The 18,072-nt window shown below is 48.0% G+C and overlaps 1 protein-coding gene across 13 annotated transcripts in view; it reads left to right on the top strand.

The window, feature by feature from the left end:
- The window catches only part of LOC121828199 (sperm motility kinase-like), a 32,233-nt gene that overhangs the window by 8,965 nt on the left and 5,196 nt on the right, over nt 1–18,072 (top strand). For 7 of the 13 annotated variants that reach the window (XR_013050002.1, XR_013050001.1, XR_013049999.1 and 4 more), the window contains exons 4-18: nt 314–485; nt 1,700–1,893; nt 2,004–2,521; nt 4,731–4,902; nt 5,723–5,773; nt 5,925–6,118; nt 6,225–6,745; nt 8,932–9,103; nt 9,924–9,974; nt 10,126–10,319; nt 10,426–10,947; nt 13,162–13,333; nt 14,154–14,549; nt 14,656–15,177; nt 17,223–17,394. Coding sequence is in view for 1 of the 13 variants with exons in the window: in XM_076567311.1 (XP_076423426.1) it covers nt 4,731–4,767 (37 nt within the window). In the remaining 12 variants the exon portion in view is untranslated. Of the gene's footprint in view, nt 1–313; nt 486–1,699; nt 1,894–2,003; nt 2,522–4,730; nt 4,903–5,722; nt 5,774–5,886; nt 6,119–6,224; nt 6,746–8,931; nt 9,104–9,923; nt 9,975–10,087; nt 10,320–10,425; nt 10,948–13,161; nt 13,334–14,153; nt 14,550–14,655; nt 15,178–17,222; nt 17,395–18,072 lie in introns of those variants that run through there. The other 6 variants (XR_013050004.1, XR_013050003.1, XR_013050005.1 and 3 more) reach the window with 5 other exon arrangements.

Genomic DNA, 18,072 nt, shown 5'->3' with positions numbered 1-18,072 from the left:
GTGCTTCTCCTCCTGTCCCTTGTGGTAAAGATGCAAGTGCCAACTTGTGGCACACTTGTGAACTTATCAAACTGTCACTTCAGAGAGAACAATCCCAGAAAATCTCTCTAGTGTGACCTCAGAATTTTTGAGCTACAAGTGGACACAAAGATGCTGATAGGAGCAGGGAGAGCAGGAGGCGGGGCAAGGCCAAAGGAGGCAAAGATCCCATGGAGGAGCAGTGGGGAGCTTAGGCACTGCAGGGCCAGCCCAGGAAGTCCTGTGTGTTCCAAAGCCACTAAGAGTCTCCTTCCTGTGTCTTTCTATTTTGAAGTCCTGAAGAGGTCAAGCCCCAGCTCCATGGCTTGTGAGCCACGGGTTGGGGACCGGTCTGGCTGAGAATCGGACAGCTCCAGAGGGAGCCAGGCCGGATGTCCAGGAAGCAGTGTGGACACAGGCCCCTCCTGCAGAGGAAGAGCTGTCCACCCCAGCGCAGATCTCTCCAGGTAAAATCCCAGGCAAGAAGGACAGGCTTTTCACAGGGTCTTGCTGAGTGGAGAGGGCTGAAGTGCAAAGGGGCCCTAAGCTGTCTCATGGAACTATAGCCCCTTGCCCTCTTCCCCTGCCTGGCTAAGCATCAGAGATTGCCCTCTGGGTAGTGACTCTCCTTTGCTCCCTGTTTCTGGGCAGAGAACAGGGTCTTCTCCATGACGTGAGACTTCTCTCCCCAGGGAGAGTATTTCTAGTCAGTTTGTCCTCCCTGCCCCAAGATGGGTTCCCAGGTTCAGATTGTGGACAGTAAGCAGCCCTGTAGGGCTCCAATAGAGGGTAGCTGTGGTGATTGTGTTCCCCAAAATGCTGTACACTCTAATAAATTTATATGGGCCAGAGGAGAGAACAGCCCCTGGAAATAGGACCAGAAAATGGGGGCACACACGCCTTTAGTCCTATAATGTGGAGAGCAGAGATTCATCTGGATCTCTGTGAGTTGGAAGCCACACCAATACAGCAAGGCATGGCGACTCATGCCTTGAATCACAGAAAGTGAGCCTATAATCCCAGGAAGTGATGTCGGAAAGCAGAAAGGTATATAAGGCATGAGGACCAGGAACTAGGCAGGTTAAGCTTTTAGGCTTTTCAACAACAGTTCAGCAGAGATCTATTTGGATGAGGACTCAGAGGCTTCCAGTCTGAGGAAACGGGATCAGCTGAGGAACTGGCAAGGAGAGGTAGCTGTGGCTTCTTATGCTTCTCTGATCTTCCAGCACTCACCCCAATACCTGGCTCTGGGTTTGTTTGTATTAATAAGACTCTTTAAGATTCATGTTACAGACCGGGCGGTGGTGGCGCACGACTTTAATCCCAGCACTCGGGAGGCAGAGCCAGGCGGATCTCTGTGAGTTAGAGGCCAGCCTGGGCTACCAAGTGAGTTCCAGGAAAGGTGCAAAGTTATACAGAGAAACCCTGTCTTGAAAAACCAAAAAAAAAAAAAAAAAAAAAAAAAAAGATTCATTCTAAAGGTAGCATCCTGCCAACCTTTTGCAAGAGCCCGGAAAAGTCATCAGAGCAAGAGACAGAACTTGAGTCCTCACACCCAACTCAGAGCAAAGCTTGGGACAATCTCTACTGAGGAGTGACTCCAGAGCTGGCTGAGTCTTCTCTCAGCCAATACTGCCCTCTAGTTACTCACCTGCTGCCTCTCCATGCTTGCTCCTTCAAGGCCACCATTCCCATGGGAACTGGTTTTCACACTCACCACCACATGCCACACCATGAGGCAGTGATAGGTTTCATGATATGGATGGAACCAGAAACCCTTATGAGGGGGCAGCAACCTGCTGTGGGCCCTGCCTCTTACCAGCCCAAGTCTGCACTCAGAGGTCCATATTCGTAAGATGGCTTGTTCTTATACAGGTAAGCATGCTTTTGCACATCCTGTGGGCGAGTTTTCTAGAAGCCTCCCCTGTCCATCCCAAAGTCACATTGGTAAGGTCTCGTCTTGTATGTTCTTTCTTCTTCGACAGTGCCAATATGCCACAGCATGAGACACAGAAGTGTTTGTGTGACTGATGTGGATGGTACATCGATCTATGTGACTGCCTGATATGATATGAAAACAATGGTCCTGGTTTGATAATCATGCTATGCTGGCTTCTGTGTCCAACAACGTGTCCTGATAGTGTTCCAGCACTAGGAGAACACATCTGTCACATCTCTTCTGTCCTCTGAGCACCACTAAGGTCCCAGGACAGACATTTTAATGTGCTCAATCTGAAAAGAAGAGAGAACCTTATTCCACTCTGGGGTGAGAAGAGTACCCCAGAACCCCATGCTTACCAACCCATTGACAAAAACTTGGGAAAGTACATTCCACTGGATCCTTTGCTGGCCTCAGCCATTGGATCTCCTCAGAAAAAACTGAGGAGGACTTTTCAGACAACTCTGGCCAGTCTGGGAGGGAGATCTGGCCTCTCACATTGTGATCCCCCTTAGACAACTGTATTGTTCACGTGCCCCCATCTCCAGGAATATAAAGTCACTGGTGAGTATCTCTTTCTGTCTCTGTCTCTGTGTCTCTCCTTCTCTCTCTCTGCCTCTCTTCTACAAGAATAGCTTCCAGGCAGGTCAGCTGTTCAGTCTTAAACTGGACCCCCATGAGAATCACCAAACACTGAAGATTGTTATAAAGAGCAAACCCAAATGAAAACATAAAATAAAAATTGCAATTGATTGAAATAGGTACACGATATTAATCCTGACCAACTAAAAAATAACACACATAAAACCTTGAATGACCCACCCTAATAATAACAGTCTCACAGATGCATGCTAAGCAAGCACATTCCACCTACAACCAAAGATGGAAATTGGCTTTCATTCCCTGACAGGTGTATTAAGGTGTCACATGCACAAGTCCATTTTCTTTTCTGACATTTGCTTCTGTCTACTTTGCTACAAACTGTTTTCATCTGCTGTTTCGTTTCTTTGTCTGTCTGTCTGTTTTATTGTTTGTTTGTTTGTTTGTTTGTTTGTGTTTAGAGACAGGGTTTTTCAGTGTAGCTTTGGTACCTGTCCTGGATCTCATTCTGTAGACCAGACTTACTTGAACTCACAGAGATCTGCCTGGCTCTACCTTCCAAATCCCAGGATTAAAGGCATGGACCACCACCGCCCAGCTCCTCTGCTGGTTTATGTGTTTATACAGAGTATTGCCCTGCAACTCAGGCTGGACTGAATTCGGTAAAGAGTCCAGACTGGCTTTAAATTCCTGAGGGTCCTGCTGCCTCAGTGTCTCTTAGGTGCACTGGAACACTGTTAGCATTTGTGGTTTAGTCAAAGTCTCCTATATCCCAGGCAGGCCACTCTGTAGCCAAAGATGACCTTGAGCAGGATCCTCATCATCTTGTCTCTAACTTCCCAAGGCAGAAATTCCAGTTTTAGCCACTGTACCCTGTTAAGTGTGAAAAGCTCAAGGCCAGGAGTGAGTTGCAGGCTGAGTGGAATCCCGTCTCAAAAAGAATATGGAAATTCTGAACATTTTGAACTATCAGATCTGGACACGGTCTGGGGAGAGGGGGAATGGCTAAAACCCCACAGAGAAAGGAAGGAGTGTGTGAAAACTGGATGTGGCCGTGTCCTTATGTCATCTGAGGCCTGTAGCTGAAGAGAGGCAAGCATGGGAGCTTGCTGGCCTGAGGTCAGTGAGACACACTGTCTCGAATGGAGGTCAAATCCTGTGGTGGCGGAGCACCCATTAATCCCAGGACTGGGAGGCAGAGGCAGGCATATCTCTGTGAGTTTAAAGACAGCTGGTCTAGAGAGCGAGCTCCAGGACAGCCAGGTAAACTTGGAGAAACCCTGTGGCAAAAAACAAAAAACAAAAGAACTAAGGTGCAAAAGCAGTTGATGAATATTCCTGGTCTACATGTGTGCACAAAGGGTTAGAACAGACAGACAGACAGGAACACACACATACACACACACAAAACACACACACACACACACACACACACACACACACACACACACACCTGTGGTCACACATGCACCTTGCACAAACACTCACACTCTTTGTGCAGAGTTCTCCACCCTGTCCTTCGCCATACCCCTCACTACTGTCTATTCCTTGTACTCATGGCCTTTTCTTTTCTTTGCCAAAGCACATGACTCTTAAACACCACAGTGGCATAACTATCAGTCCCCTCTAATGAGGAATCCTCTCATTTTTTACTCTCCTCTTGTTTTGACTTGGGTTTTCTGTCTGTAGTTCAGGCTGCCAGTGTGTTTGAGGGTTTTTGATATTTAAATTATCTATGTAGGGGTGGATGACCTTGAACTTTTTTTTTTTTTTTTTTTTTTTTTTTTTTTTGGTTTTTTCGAGACAGGGTTTCTCTGTGTAGCTTTGCGCCTTTCCTGGAGCTCACTTGGTAGCCCAGGCTGGCCTCGAACTCACAGAGATCCGCCTGGCTCTGCCTCCCGAGTGCTGGGATTAAAGGCGTGTGCCACCACGCCCGGCGACCTTGAACTTTTAATCCTTCTGCTTCCACTTACCAAATATAGGGACTCCAGGAATTCCCCACCAAGCCTGGTTTATTTGGTCCTGGAGTCCAAACCAAGGGCCCCCTACATGCTATGCAAGAGCTGTCCTAACTGAGTCACACCGTTAGCTCAGACATGCAGGGCCAGCACAATAAGTCCTGTGTGTTCCAAAGCCACTAAGAGTGTCCTTCCTGTGTCTTTCTGCTTTGAAGTGCTGAAGAGGTCAAGCCCCAGCTCCATGGCTTGTGAGCCACGGGTTGGGGACCGGTCTGGCTGAGAATCGGACAGCCCCACAGGGAGCCAGGACAGATGTCCAGGAGGCAGAATGGACATAGGTCCCTCCTGTAGAGGAAGAGCTGTCCACCCCAGCACAGATCTCTCCAGGTAAAATCCCAGGCAAGAAGGACAGGCTTTCCACAGGGTCTTGCTCAGACAGGAGGGCTGAGGTGCAAAGGGGCCCTAAGCTGTCTCTTGGAACAATAGTCCCTTGCCCTCTTCCCCTCCTGGCTAAACATCAGAGATTGCCCTCTGGGTAGTGACTCTCCTTTGCTCCCTGTTTCTGGGCAGAGAACAGGGTCTTCTCCATGACATGAGACTTCTCTCCCCAGGGAGAGTATTTCTAGTCAGCCTGTCCTACCTGCCCCAAGATGGGTTCCAGGTTCAGAATGTGGACATTAAGCAGCCCTGTAGGGCTCCAATAGAGGGTAGCTGTGGTGATTGTGTTCCCCAAAATGTTGTGCACCCTAAAAAACTGATCTGGGTCAGAGAACAGAATAGCCCCAAGACATAGAGGCCAGAAAATGGGGGCACACACGCCTTTAGTCCTATAACATGGATAGCAGAGTTTCATCTGGATCTCTGTGAGTTTAAAGCCACACTGGAAACAGCCAGGCATGGCGACTCATGCCTTGAATCACAGAAAGTGAGCCTATAATCCCAGGAAGTGATGTCAGAAAGCAGAAAGGTATATAAGGCATGAGGACCAGGAACTAGGCAGGTTAAGCTTTTAGGCTTTTCAGCAGCAGTTCAGCAGAGATGTATTTGGATGAGAACTCAGAGGCTTCCAGTCGGAGGAAACAGGATCAGCTGAGGAACTGAAAGGAGAGGTAGCTGTGGCTTGTTGTGCTTCTCTGATCTTCCAGCATTCACCCCAATACCTGGCTCTGGGTTTGTTTTTATTAATAAGACTCTTTTTATGCTACAGGTAGCATCCTGCCAACCTTTTGCAAGAATCCCGAAAAGTCATCACAGCAAGGTACACTGCTTGAGTCCTCACACCCAACTCAGAGCAAAGCTTGGGACAATCTCTACTGAGGAGTGAATCCAGGGCCGGCTGAGCCTTCTCTCTCCACCAATTCTGGCCTCTAGTTACTCACCTGCTGCCTCTCCATGCTTGCTCCTTCAAGGCCACCATTCCCATTGGGAACTGGATTTCACACTCACCACCACATGCCACACCATGAGGCACTGATAGGTGTCGTGATATGGATGGAACCAGAAACCCTTATGAGGGGGCAGCAACCTGCTGTGGGCCCTGCCTCTTGCCAGCCCAAGTCTGACTCACAGGTTCATATCCCTAAGGTGGCTTGTTCTTATACAGGTAAGCAGGCTTTTGCACATCCTTTGGGCGAGTTTTCTGGAAGCCTCCCCTGTCCATCCCACAGTCACATTGGTAAGGTCTCGTTTTGTGTGTTCTTTCTCCTTAGACAGTGCCAACATGCCACAGCACGAGGCATGGAAGAGTCTGTGTGACTGATGTGGTTGGTACATGGATCTATGTATATCCTTAATGTGACAGGAAACAATGGTCCTGGTTTGATAATCATGCTATGCTGGCTTCTGTGTCCAACAACGTGTCCTGATAGTGTTCCAGCACTAGGAGAACACATCTGTCACATCTCTTCTGTCCTCTGAGCACCACTAAGGTCCCAGGACAGACATTTTAATGTGCTCAATCTGAAAAGAAGAGAGAACCTTATTCCACTCTGGGGTGAGAAGAGTACCCCAGAACCCCATGCTTACCAACCCATTGACAAAAACTTGGGAAAGTACATTCCACTGGATCCTTTGCTGGCCTCAGCCATTGGATCTCCTCAGAAAAAACTGAGGAGGACTTTTCAGACAACTCTGGCCAGTCTGGGCGGGAGATCTGGCCTCTCACATTGTGATCCCCCTTAGACAACTGTATTGTTCACGTGCCCCCATCTCCAGGAATATAAAGTCACTGGTGAGTATCTCTTTCTGTCTCTGTCTCTGTGTCTCTCCTTCTCTCTCTCTGCCTCTCTTCTACAAGAATAGCTTCCAGGCAGGTCAGCTGTTCAGTCTTAAACTGGACCCCCATGAGAATCACCAAACACTGAAGATTGTTATAAAGAGCAAACCCAAATGAAAACATAAAATAAAAATTGCAATTGATTGAAATAGGTACACGATATTAATCCTGACCAACTAAAAAATAACACACATAAAACCTTGAATGACCCACCCTAATAATAACAGTCTCACAGATGCATGCTAAGCAAGCACATTCCACCTACAACCAAAGATGGAAATTGGCTTTCATTCCCTGACAGGTGTATTAAGGTGTCACATGCACAAGTCCATTTTCTTTTCTGACATTTGCTTCTGTCTACTTTGCTACAAACTGTTTTCATCTGCTGTTTCGTTTCTTTGTCTGTCTGTCTGTTTTATTGTTTGTTTGTTTGTTTGTTTGTTTGTGTTTAGAGACAGGGTTTTTCAGTGTAGCTTTGGTACCTGTCCTGGATCTCATTCTGTAGACCAGACTTACTTGAACTCACAGAGATCTGCCTGGCTCTACCTTCCAAATCCCAGGATTAAAGGCATGGACCACCACCGCCCAGCTCCTCTGCTGGTTTATGTGTTTATACAGAGTATTGCCCTGCAACTCAGGCTGGACTGAATTCGGTAAAGAGTCCAGACTGGCTTTAAATTCCTGAGGGTCCTGCTGCCTCAGTGTCTCTTAGGTGCACTGGAACACTGTTAGCATTTGTGGTTTAGTCAAAGTCTCCTATATCCCAGGCAGGCCACTCTGTAGCCAAAGATGACCTTGAGCAGGATCCTCATCATCTTGTCTCTAACTTCCCAAGGCAGAAATTCCAGTTTTAGCCACTGTACCCTGTTAAGTGTGAAAAGCTCAAGGCCAGGAGTGAGTTGCAGGCTGAGTGGAATCCCGTCTCAAAAAGAATATGGAAATTCTGAACATTTTGAACTATCAGATCTGGACACGGTCTGGGGAGAGGGGGAATGGCTAAAACCCCACAGAGAAAGGAAGGAGTGTGTGAAAACTGGATGTGGCCGTGTCCTTATGTCATCTGAGGCCTGTAGCTGAAGAGAGGCAAGCATGGGAGCTTGCTGGCCTGAGGTCAGTGAGACACACTGTCTCGAATGGAGGTCAAATCCTGTGGTGGCGGAGCACCCATTAATCCCAGGACTGGGAGGCAGAGGCAGGCATATCTCTGTGAGTTTAAAGACAGCTGGTCTAGAGAGCGAGCTCCAGGACAGCCAGGTAAACTTGGAGAAACCCTGTGGCAAAAAACAAAAAACAAAAGAACTAAGGTGCAAAAGCAGTTGATGAATATTCCTGGTCTACATGTGTGCACAAAGGGTTAGAACAGACAGACAGACAGGAACACACACACACACACACACACACACACACACACACACACACACCTGTGGTCACACATGCACCTTGCACAAACACTCACACTCTTTGTGCAGAGTTCTCCACCCTGTCCTTCGCCATACCCCTCACTACTGTCTATTCCTTGTACTCATGGCCTTTTCTTTTCTTTGCCAAAGCACATGACTCTTAAACACCACAGTGGCATAACTATCAGTCCCCTCTAATGAGGAATCCTCTCATTTTTTACTCTCCTCTTGTTTTGACTTGGGTTTTCTGTCTGTAGTTCAGGCTGCCAGTGTGTTTGAGGGTTTTTGATATTTAAATTATCTATGTAGGGGTGGATGACCTTGAACTTTTTTTTTTTTTTTTTTTTTTTTTTTTTTTTGGTTTTTTCGAGACAGGGTTTCTCTGTGTAGCTTTGCGCCTTTCCTGGAGCTCACTTGGTAGCCCAGGCTGGCCTCGAACTCACAGAGATCCGCCTGGCTCTGCCTCCCGAGTGCTGGGATTAAAGGCGTGTGCCACCACGCCCGGCGACCTTGAACTTTTAATCCTTCTGCTTCCACTTACCAAATATAGGGACTCCAGGAATTCCCCACCAAGCCTGGTTTATTTGGTCCTGGAGTCCAAACCAAGGGCCCCCTACATGCTATGCAAGAGCTGTCCTAACTGAGTCACACCGTTAGCTCAGACATGCAGGGCCAGCACAATAAGTCCTGTGTGTTCCAAAGCCACTAAGAGTGTCCTTCCTGTGTCTTTCTGCTTTGAAGTGCTGAAGAGGTCAAGCCCCAGCTCCATGGCTTGTGAGCCACGGGTTGGGGACCGGTCTGGCTGAGAATCGGACAGCCCCACAGGGAGCCAGGACAGATGTCCAGGAGGCAGAATGGACATAGGTCCCTCCTGTAGAGGAAGAGCTGTCCACCCCAGCACAGATCTCTCCAGGTAAAATCCCAGGCAAGAAGGACAGGCTTTCCACAGGGTCTTGCTCAGACAGGAGGGCTGAGGTGCAAAGGGGCCCTAAGCTGTCTCTTGGAACAATAGTCCCTTGCCCTCTTCCCCTCCTGGCTAAACATCAGAGATTGCCCTCTGGGTAGTGACTCTCCTTTGCTCCCTGTTTCTGGGCAGAGAACAGGGTCTTCTCCATGACATGAGACTTCTCTCCCCAGGGAGAGTATTTCTAGTCAGCCTGTCCTACCTGCCCCAAGATGGGTTCCAGGTTCAGAATGTGGACATTAAGCAGCCCTGTAGGGCTCCAATAGAGGGTAGCTGTGGTGATTGTGTTCCCCAAAATGTTGTGCACCCTAAAAAACTGATCTGGGTCAGAGAACAGAATAGCCCCAAGACATAGAGGCCAGAAAATGGGGGCACACACGCCTTTAGTCCTATAACATGGATAGCCGAGTTTCATCTGGATCTCTGTGAGTTTAAAGCCACACTGGAAACAGCCAGGCATGGCGACTCATGCCTTGAATCACAGAAAGTGAGCCTATAATCCCAGGAAGTGATGTCAGAAAGCAGAAAGGTATATAAGGCATGAGGACCAGGAACTAGGCAGGTTAAGCTTTTAGGCTTTTCAGCAGCAGTTCAGCAGAGATGTATTTGGATGAGAACTCAGAGGCTTCCAGTCGGAGGAAACAGGATCAGCTGAGGAACTGAAAGGAGAGGTAGCTGTGGCTTGTTGTGCTTCTCTGATCTTCCAGCATTCACCCCAATACCTGGCTCTGGGTTTGTTTTTATTAATAAGACTCTTTTTATGCTACAGGTAGCATCCTGCCAACCTTTTGCAAGAACCCCGAAAAGTCATCACAGCAAGGTACACTGCTTGAGTCCTCACACCCAACTCAGAGCAAAGCTCGGGACAATCTCTACTGAGGAGTGACTCCAGGGCCGGCTGAGCCTTCTCTCTCCACCAATTCTGGCCTCTAGTTACTCACCTGCTGCCTCTCCATGCTTGCTCCTTCAAGGCCACCATTCCCATTGGGAACTGGATTTCACACTCACCACCACATGCCACACCATGAGGCACTGATAGGTGTGGTGATATGGATGGAACCAGAAACCCTTATGAGGGGGCAGCAACCTGCTGTGGGCCCTGCCTCTTGCCAGCCCAAGTCTGACTCACAGGTTCATATCCCTAAGGTGGCTTGTTCTTATACAGGTAAGCAGGCTTTTGCACATCCTTTGGGCGAGTTTTCTGGAAGCCTCCCCTGTCCATCCCACAGTCACATTGGTAAGGTCTCGTTTTGTGTGTTCTTTCTCCTTAGACAGTGCCAACATGCCACAGCACGAGGCATGGAAGAGTCTGTGTGACTGATGTGGTTGGTACATGGATCTATGTATATCCTTAATGTGACAGGAAACAATGGTCCTGGTTTGATAATCATGCTATGCTGGCTTCTGTGTCCAACAACGTGTCCTGATAGTGTTCCAGCACTAGGAGAACACATCTGTCACATCTCTTCTGTCCTCTGAGCACCACTAAGGTCCCAGGACAGACATTTTAATGTGCTCAAACTGAAAAGAAAATAGAACCTTATTCCACTCTGGGGTGAGAAGAGTACCCCAGAACCCCATGCTTCCCAACCCATTGACAAAAACTTGGGAAAGTACATTCCACCGGATCCTTTGATGGCCTCACCCAAAGGATCTCCTCAGAAAAAAACTGAGGAGGACTTCACAGGCGACGCTGGCCAGTCTGGGAGGGAGATCTGGCCTCTCACATTGTGAACCCCCTAAGACAACTGTATTGTTCACCTGCCCCCATCCCCAGGAATATAAAGCCACTGGTGAGTATCTCTCTCTGTCTCTGTCTCTGTCTCTGTCTCTGTCTCTGTCTCTGTCTCTGTGTCTCTCCTTCTCTCTCTCTGCCTCTCTTCTACATGAACAACTTCCAGGCAGGTCAGCTGTTCAGTCTTAAACAGGACCCCCAGAAAATCACCAAACACTGAAGATTGCTATAAAGAGCAAACCCAAAATGCAAACATAAATTAAAAATTGCAATTGATTGAAATAGATACATGATATTAATCCTGACCAACTAAAAAATAACACACATAAATTTTGAATGACCACCGTAATAATAACAGTCTCACAGAAGCATGCTAAGGAAACACATTCCACCTACAACCAAAGATGGAAATTGGCTTTCATTCCCTGACAGGTGTATTAAGGTGCCACATGCACAAGTCCATTTTCTTTTCTGACATTTGCTTCTGTCTACTTTGCTACAAACTGTTTTCATCTGCTGTTTCGTTTTTTTGTCTGTCTGTTTTATTGTTTGTTTGTTTGTTTGTGTTTAGAGACAGGGTTTTTCAGTGTAGCTTTGGTACCTGTCCTGAATCTCATTCTGTAATCCAGACTTACTTGAACTCACAGAGATCTGCCTGGCTCTACCTTCCAAATCCCAGGATTAAAGGCATGGACCACCACCGCCCAGCTCCTCTGCTGGTTTATGTGTTTATACAGAGTATTGCCCTGCAACTCAGGCTGGACTGAATTCGGTAGAGAGTCCAGACTGGCTTTAAATTCCTGAGGGTCCTGCTGCCTCAGTGTCTCTTAGGTGCACTGGAACACTGTTAGCATTTGTGGTTTAGTCAAAGTCTCCTATATCCCAGGCAGGCCACTCTGTAGCCAAAGATGACCTTGAGCAGGATCCTCATCATCTTGTCTCTAACTTCCCAAGGCAGAAATTCCAGTTTTAGCCACTGTGCCCTGTTAAGTATGAAAAGCTCAAGGCCAGTATAGGCAGGAGTGAGTTGCAGGCTGAGTGGAATCCCGTCTCAAAAAGAATATGGAAATTCTGAACATTTTGAACTATCAGATCTGGACACGGTCTGGGGAGAGGGGGAATGGCTAAAACCCCACAGAGAAAGGAAGGAGTGTGTGAAAACTGGATGTGGCCGTGTCCTTATGTCATCTGAGGCCTGTAGCTGAAGAGAGGCAAGCATGGGAGCTTGCTGGCCTGAGGTCAGTGAGACACACTGTCTCGAATGGAGGTCAAATCCTGTGGTGGCGGAGCACCCATTAATCCCAGGACTGGGAGGCAGAGGCAGGCATATCTCTGTGAGTTTAAAGACAGCTGGTCTAGAGAGCGAGCTCCAGGACAGCCAGGTAAACTTGGAGAAACCCTGTGGCAAAAAACAAAAAACAAAAGAACTAAGGTGCAAAAGCAGTTGATGAATATTCCTGGTCTACATGTGTGCACAAAGGGTTAGAACAGACAGACAGACAGGAACACACACACACACACACACACACACACACACACACACACACACACACACACACCTGTGGTCACACATGCACCTTGCACAAACACTCACACTCTTTGTGCAGAGTTCTCCACCCTGTCCTTCGCCATACCCCTCACTACTGTCTATTCCTTGTACTCATGGCCTTTTCTTTTCTTTGCCAAAGCACATGACTCTTAAACACCACAGTGGCATAACTATCAGTCCCCTCTAATGAGGAATCCTCTCATTTTTTACTCTCCTCTTGTTTTGACTTGGGTTTTCTGTCTGTAGTTCAGGCTGCCAGTGTGTTTGAGGGTTTTTGATATTTAAATTATCTATGTAGGGGTGGATGACCTTGAACTTTTTTTTTTTTTTTTTTTTTTTTTGGTTTTTTCGAGACAGGGTTTCTCTGTGTAGCTTTGCGCCTTTCCTGGAGCTCACTTGGTAGCCCAGGCTGGCCTCGAACTCACAGAGATCCGCCTGGCTCTGCCTCCCGAGTGCTGGGATTAAAGGCGTGTGCCACCACGCCCGGCGACCTTGAACTTTTAATCCTTCTGCTTCCACTTACCAAATATAGGGACTCCAGGAATTCCCCACCAAGCCTGGTTTATTTGGTCCTGGAGTCCAAACCAAGGGCCCCCTACATGCTATGCAAGAGCTGTCCTAACTGAGTCACACCGTTAGCTCAGACATGCAGGGCCAGCACAATAAGTCCTGTGTGTTCCAAAGCCACTAAGAGTGTCCTTCCTGTGTCTTTCTGCTTTGAAGTGCTGAAGAGGTCAAGCCCCAGCTCCATGGCTTGTGAGCCACGGGTTGGGGACCGGTCTGGCTGAGAATCGGACAGCCCCACAGGGAGCCAGGACAGATGTCCAGGAGGCAGAATGGACATAGGTCCCTCCTGTAGAGGAAGAGCTGTCCACCCCAGCACAGATCTCTCCAGGTAAAATCCCAGGCAAGAAGGACAGGCTTTCCACAGGGTCTTGCTCAGACAGGAGGGCTGAGGTGCAAAGGGGCCCTAAGCTGTCTCTTGGAACAATAGTCCCTTGCCCTCTTCCCCTCCTGGCTAAACATCAGAGATTGCCCTCTGGGTAGTGACTCTCCTTTGCTCCCTGTTTCTGGGCAGAGAACAGGGTCTTCTCCATGACATGAGACTTCTCTCCCCAGGGAGAGTATTTCTAGTCAGCCTGTCCTACCTGCCCCAAGATGGGTTCCAGGTTCAGAATGTGGACATTAAGCAGCCCTGTAGGGCTCCAATAGAGGGTAGCTGTGGTGATTGTGTTCCCCAAAATGTTGTGCACCCTAAAAAACTGATCTGGGTCAGAGAACAGAATAGCCCCAAGACATAGAGGCCAGAAAATGGGGGCACACACGCCTTTAGTCCTATAACATGGATAGCCGAGTTTCATCTGGATCTCTGTGAGTTTAAAGCCACACTGGAAACAGCCAGGCATGGCGACTCATGCCTTGAATCACAGAAAGTGAGCCTATAATCCCAGGAAGTGATGTCAGAAAGCAGAAAGGTATATAAGGCATGAGGACCAGGAACTAGGCAGGTTAAGCTTTTAGGCTTTTCAGCAGCAGTTCAGCAGAGATGTATTTGGATGAGAACTCAGAGGCTTCCAGTCGGAGGAAACAGGATCAGCTGAGGAACTGAAAGGAGAGGTAGCTGTGGCTTGTTGTGCTTCTCTGATCTTCCAGCATTCACCCCAATACCTGGCTCTGGGTTTGTTTTTATTAATAAGACTCTTTTTATGCTACAGGTAGCATCCTGCCAACCTTTTGCAAGAACCCCGAAAAGTCATCACAGCAAGGTACACTGCTTGAGTCCTCACACCCAACTCAGAGCAAAGCTCGGGACAATCTCTACTGAGGAGTGACTCCAGGGCCGGCTGAGCCTTCTCTCTCCACCAATTCTGGCCTCTAGTTACTCACCTGCTGCCTCTCCATGCTTGCTCCTTCAAGGCCACCATTCCCATTGGGAACTGGATTTCACACTCACCACCACATGCCACACCATGAGGCACTGATAGGTGTCGTGATATGGATGGAACCAGAAACCCTTATGAGGGGGCAGCAACCTGCTGTGGGCCCTGCCTCTTGCCAGCCCAAGTCTGACTCACAGGTTCATATCCCTAAGGTGGCTTGTTCTTATACAGGTAAGCAGGCTTTTGCACATCCTTTGGGCGAGTTTTCTGGAAGCCTCCCCTGTCCATCCCACAGTCACATTGGTAAGGTCTCGTTTTGTGTGTTCTTTCTCCTTAGACAGTGCCAACATGCCACAGCACGAGGCATGGAAGAGTCTGTGTGACTGATGTGGTTGGTACATGGATCTATGTATATCCTTAATGTGACAGGAAACAATGGTCCTGGTTTGATAATCATGCTATGCTGGCTTCTGTGTCCAACAACGTGTCCTGATAGTGTTCCAGCACTAGGAGAACACATCTGTCACATCTCTTCTGTCCTCTGAGCACCACTAAGGTCCCAGGACAGACATTTTAATGTGCTCAAACTGAAAAGAAAATAGAACCTTATTCCACTCTGGGGTGAGAAGAGTACCCCAGAACCCCATGCTTCCCAACCCATTGACAAAAACTTGGGAAAGTACATTCCACCGGATCCTTTGATGGCCTCACCCAAAGGATCTCCTCAGAAAAAAACTGAGGAGGACTTCACAGGCGACGCTGGCCAGTCTGGGAGGGAGATCTGGCCTCTCACATTGTGAACCCCCTAAGACAACTGTATTGTTCACCTGCCCCCATCCCCAGGAATATAAAGCCACTGGTGAGTATCTCTCTCTGTCTCTGTCTCTGTCTCTGTCTCTGTCTCTGTCTCTGTGTCTCTCCTTCTCTCTCTCTGCCTCTCTTCTACATGAACAACTTCCAGGCAGGTCAGCTGTTCAGTCTTAAACAGGACCCCCAGAAAATCACCAAACACTGAAGATTGCTATAAAGAGCAAACCCAAAATGCAAACATAAATTAAAAATTGCAATTGATTGAAATAGATACATGATATTAATCCTGACCAACTAAAAAATAACACACATAAATTTTGAATGACCACCGTAATAATAACAGTCTCACAGAAGCATGCTAAGGAAACACATTCCACCTACAACCAAAGATGGAAATTGGCTTTCATTCCCTGACAGGTGTATTAAGGTGCCACATGCACAAGTCCATTTTCTTTTCTGACATTTGCTTCTGTCTACTTTGCTACAAACTGTTTTCATCTGCTGTTTCGTTTTTTTGTCTGTCTGTTTTATTGTTTGTTTGTTTGTTTGTGTTTAGAGACAGGGTTTTTCAGTGTAGCTTTGGTACCTGTCCTGAATCTCATTCTGTAATCCAGACTTACTTGAACTCACAGAGATCTGCCTGGCTCTACCTTCCAAATCCCAGGATTAAAGGCATGGACCACCACCGCCCAGCTCCTCTGCTGGTTTATGTGTTTATACAGAGTATTGCCCTGCAACTCAGGCTGGACTGAATTCGGTAGAGAGTCCAGACTGGCTTTAAATTCCTGAGGGTCCTGCTGCCTCAGTGTCTCTTAGGTGCACTGGAACACTGTTAGCATTTGTGGTTTAGTCAAAGTCTCCTATATCCCAGGCAGGCCACTCTGTAGCCAAAGATGACCTTGAGCAGGATCCTCATCATCTTGTCTCTAACTTCCCAAGGCAGAAATTCCAGTTTTAGCCACTGTGCCCTGTTAAGTATGAAAAGCTCAAGGCCAGTATAGGCAGGAGTGAGTTGCAGGCTGAGTGGAATCCCGTCTCAAAAAGAATATGGAAATTCTGAACATTTTGAACTATCAGATCTGGACACGGTCTGGGGAGAGGGGGAATGGCTAAAACCCCACAGAGAAAGGAAGGAGTGTGTGAAAACTGGATGTGGCGGTGTCCTTATGTCATCTGAGGCCTGTAGCTGAAGAGAGGCAAGCGTGGGAGCTTGCTGGCCTGAGGTCAGTGAGACACACTGTCTCGAATGGAGGTCAAATCCTGTGGTGGCGGAGCACCCATTAATCCCAGGACTGGGAGGCAGAGGCAGGCATATCTCTGTGAGTTTAAAGACAGCTGGTCTAGAGAGCGAGCTCCAGGACAGCCAGGTAAACTTGGAGAAACCCTGTGGCAAAAAACAAAAAACAAAAGAACTAAGGTGCAAAAGCAGTTGATGAATATTCCTGGTCTACATGTGTGCACAAAGGGTTAGAACAGACAGACAGACAGGAACACACACATACACACACACAAAACACACACACACACACACACACACACACACACACACACACACACACACACCTGTGGTCACACATGCACCTTGCACAAACACTCACACTCTTTGTGCAGAGTTCTCCACCCTGTCCTTCGCCATACCCCTCACTACTGTCTATTCCTTGTACTCATGGCCTTTTCTTTTCTTTGCCAAAGCACATGACTCTTAAACACCACAGTGGCATAACTATCAGTCCCCTCTAATGAGGAATCCTCTCATTTTTTACTCTCCTCTTGTTTTGACTTGGGTTTTCTGTCTGTAGTTCAGGCTGCCAGTGTGTTTGAGGGTTTTTGATATTTAAATTATCTATGTAGGGGTGGATGACCTTGAACTTTTAATCCTTCTGCTTCCACTTACCAAATATAGGGACTCCAGGAATTCTCCACCAAGCCTGGTTTATTTGGTCCTGGAGTCCAAACCAAGGGCCCCCTACATGCTATGCAAGAGCTGTTCTAACCGAGTCACACCGTTAGCTCAGACATGCAGGGCCAGCACAATAAGTCCTGTGTGTTCCAAAGCCACTAAGAGTGTCCTTCCTGTGTCTTTCTGCTTTGAAGTGCTGAAGAGGTCAAGTCCCAGCTCCATGGCTTGTGAGCCACGGGTTGGGGACCGGTCTGGCTGAGAATCGGACAGCCCCACAGGGAGCCAGGACAGATGTCCAGGAGGCAGAATGGACATAGGTCCCTCCTGTAGAGGAAGAGCTGTCCACCCCAGCACAGATCTCTCCAGGTAAAATCCCAGGCAAGAAGGACAGGCTTTCCACAGGGTCTTGCTCAGACAGGAGGGCTGAGGTGCAAAGGGGCCCTAAGCTGTCTCTTGGAACAATAGTCCCTTGCCCTCTTCCCCTCCTGGCTAAACATCAGAAATTGCCCTCTGGGTAGTGACTCTCCTTTGCTCCCTGTTTCTGGGCAGAGAACAGGGTCTTCTCCATGACGTGAGACTTCTCTCCCCAGGGAGAGTATTTCTAGTCAGCCTGTCCTCCCTGCCCCAAGATGGGTTCCCTGGTTCAGATTGTGGACAGTAAGCAGCCCTGTAGGGCTCCAATAGAGGGTAGCTGTGGTGATTGTGTTCCCCAAAATGTTGTGCACCCTAATTAACTGATCTGGGTCAGAGAACAGAATAGCCCCAAGACATAGAGGCCAGAAAATGGGGGCACACACGCCTTTAGTCCTATAACATGGATAGCAGAGTTTCATCTGGATCTCTGTGAGTTTAAAGCCACACTGGAAACAGCAAGGCATGGCGACTCATGCCTTGAATCCCAGAAAGTGAGCCTATAATCCCAGGAAGTGATGTCAGAAAGCAGAAAGGTATATAAGGCATGAGGACCAGGAACTAGGCAGGTTAAGCTTTTAGGCTTTTCAGCAGCAGTTCAGCAGAGATGTATTTGGATGAGAACTCAGAGGC

This window comes from Peromyscus maniculatus, chromosome 3, assembly GCF_049852395.1.
Source record: "Peromyscus maniculatus bairdii isolate BWxNUB_F1_BW_parent chromosome 3, HU_Pman_BW_mat_3.1, whole genome shotgun sequence".
Classification (NCBI taxonomy): Eukaryota; Metazoa; Chordata; class Mammalia; order Rodentia; family Cricetidae; genus Peromyscus; species Peromyscus maniculatus.
This window is presented reverse-complemented; position numbering and strand designations above follow the sequence as displayed.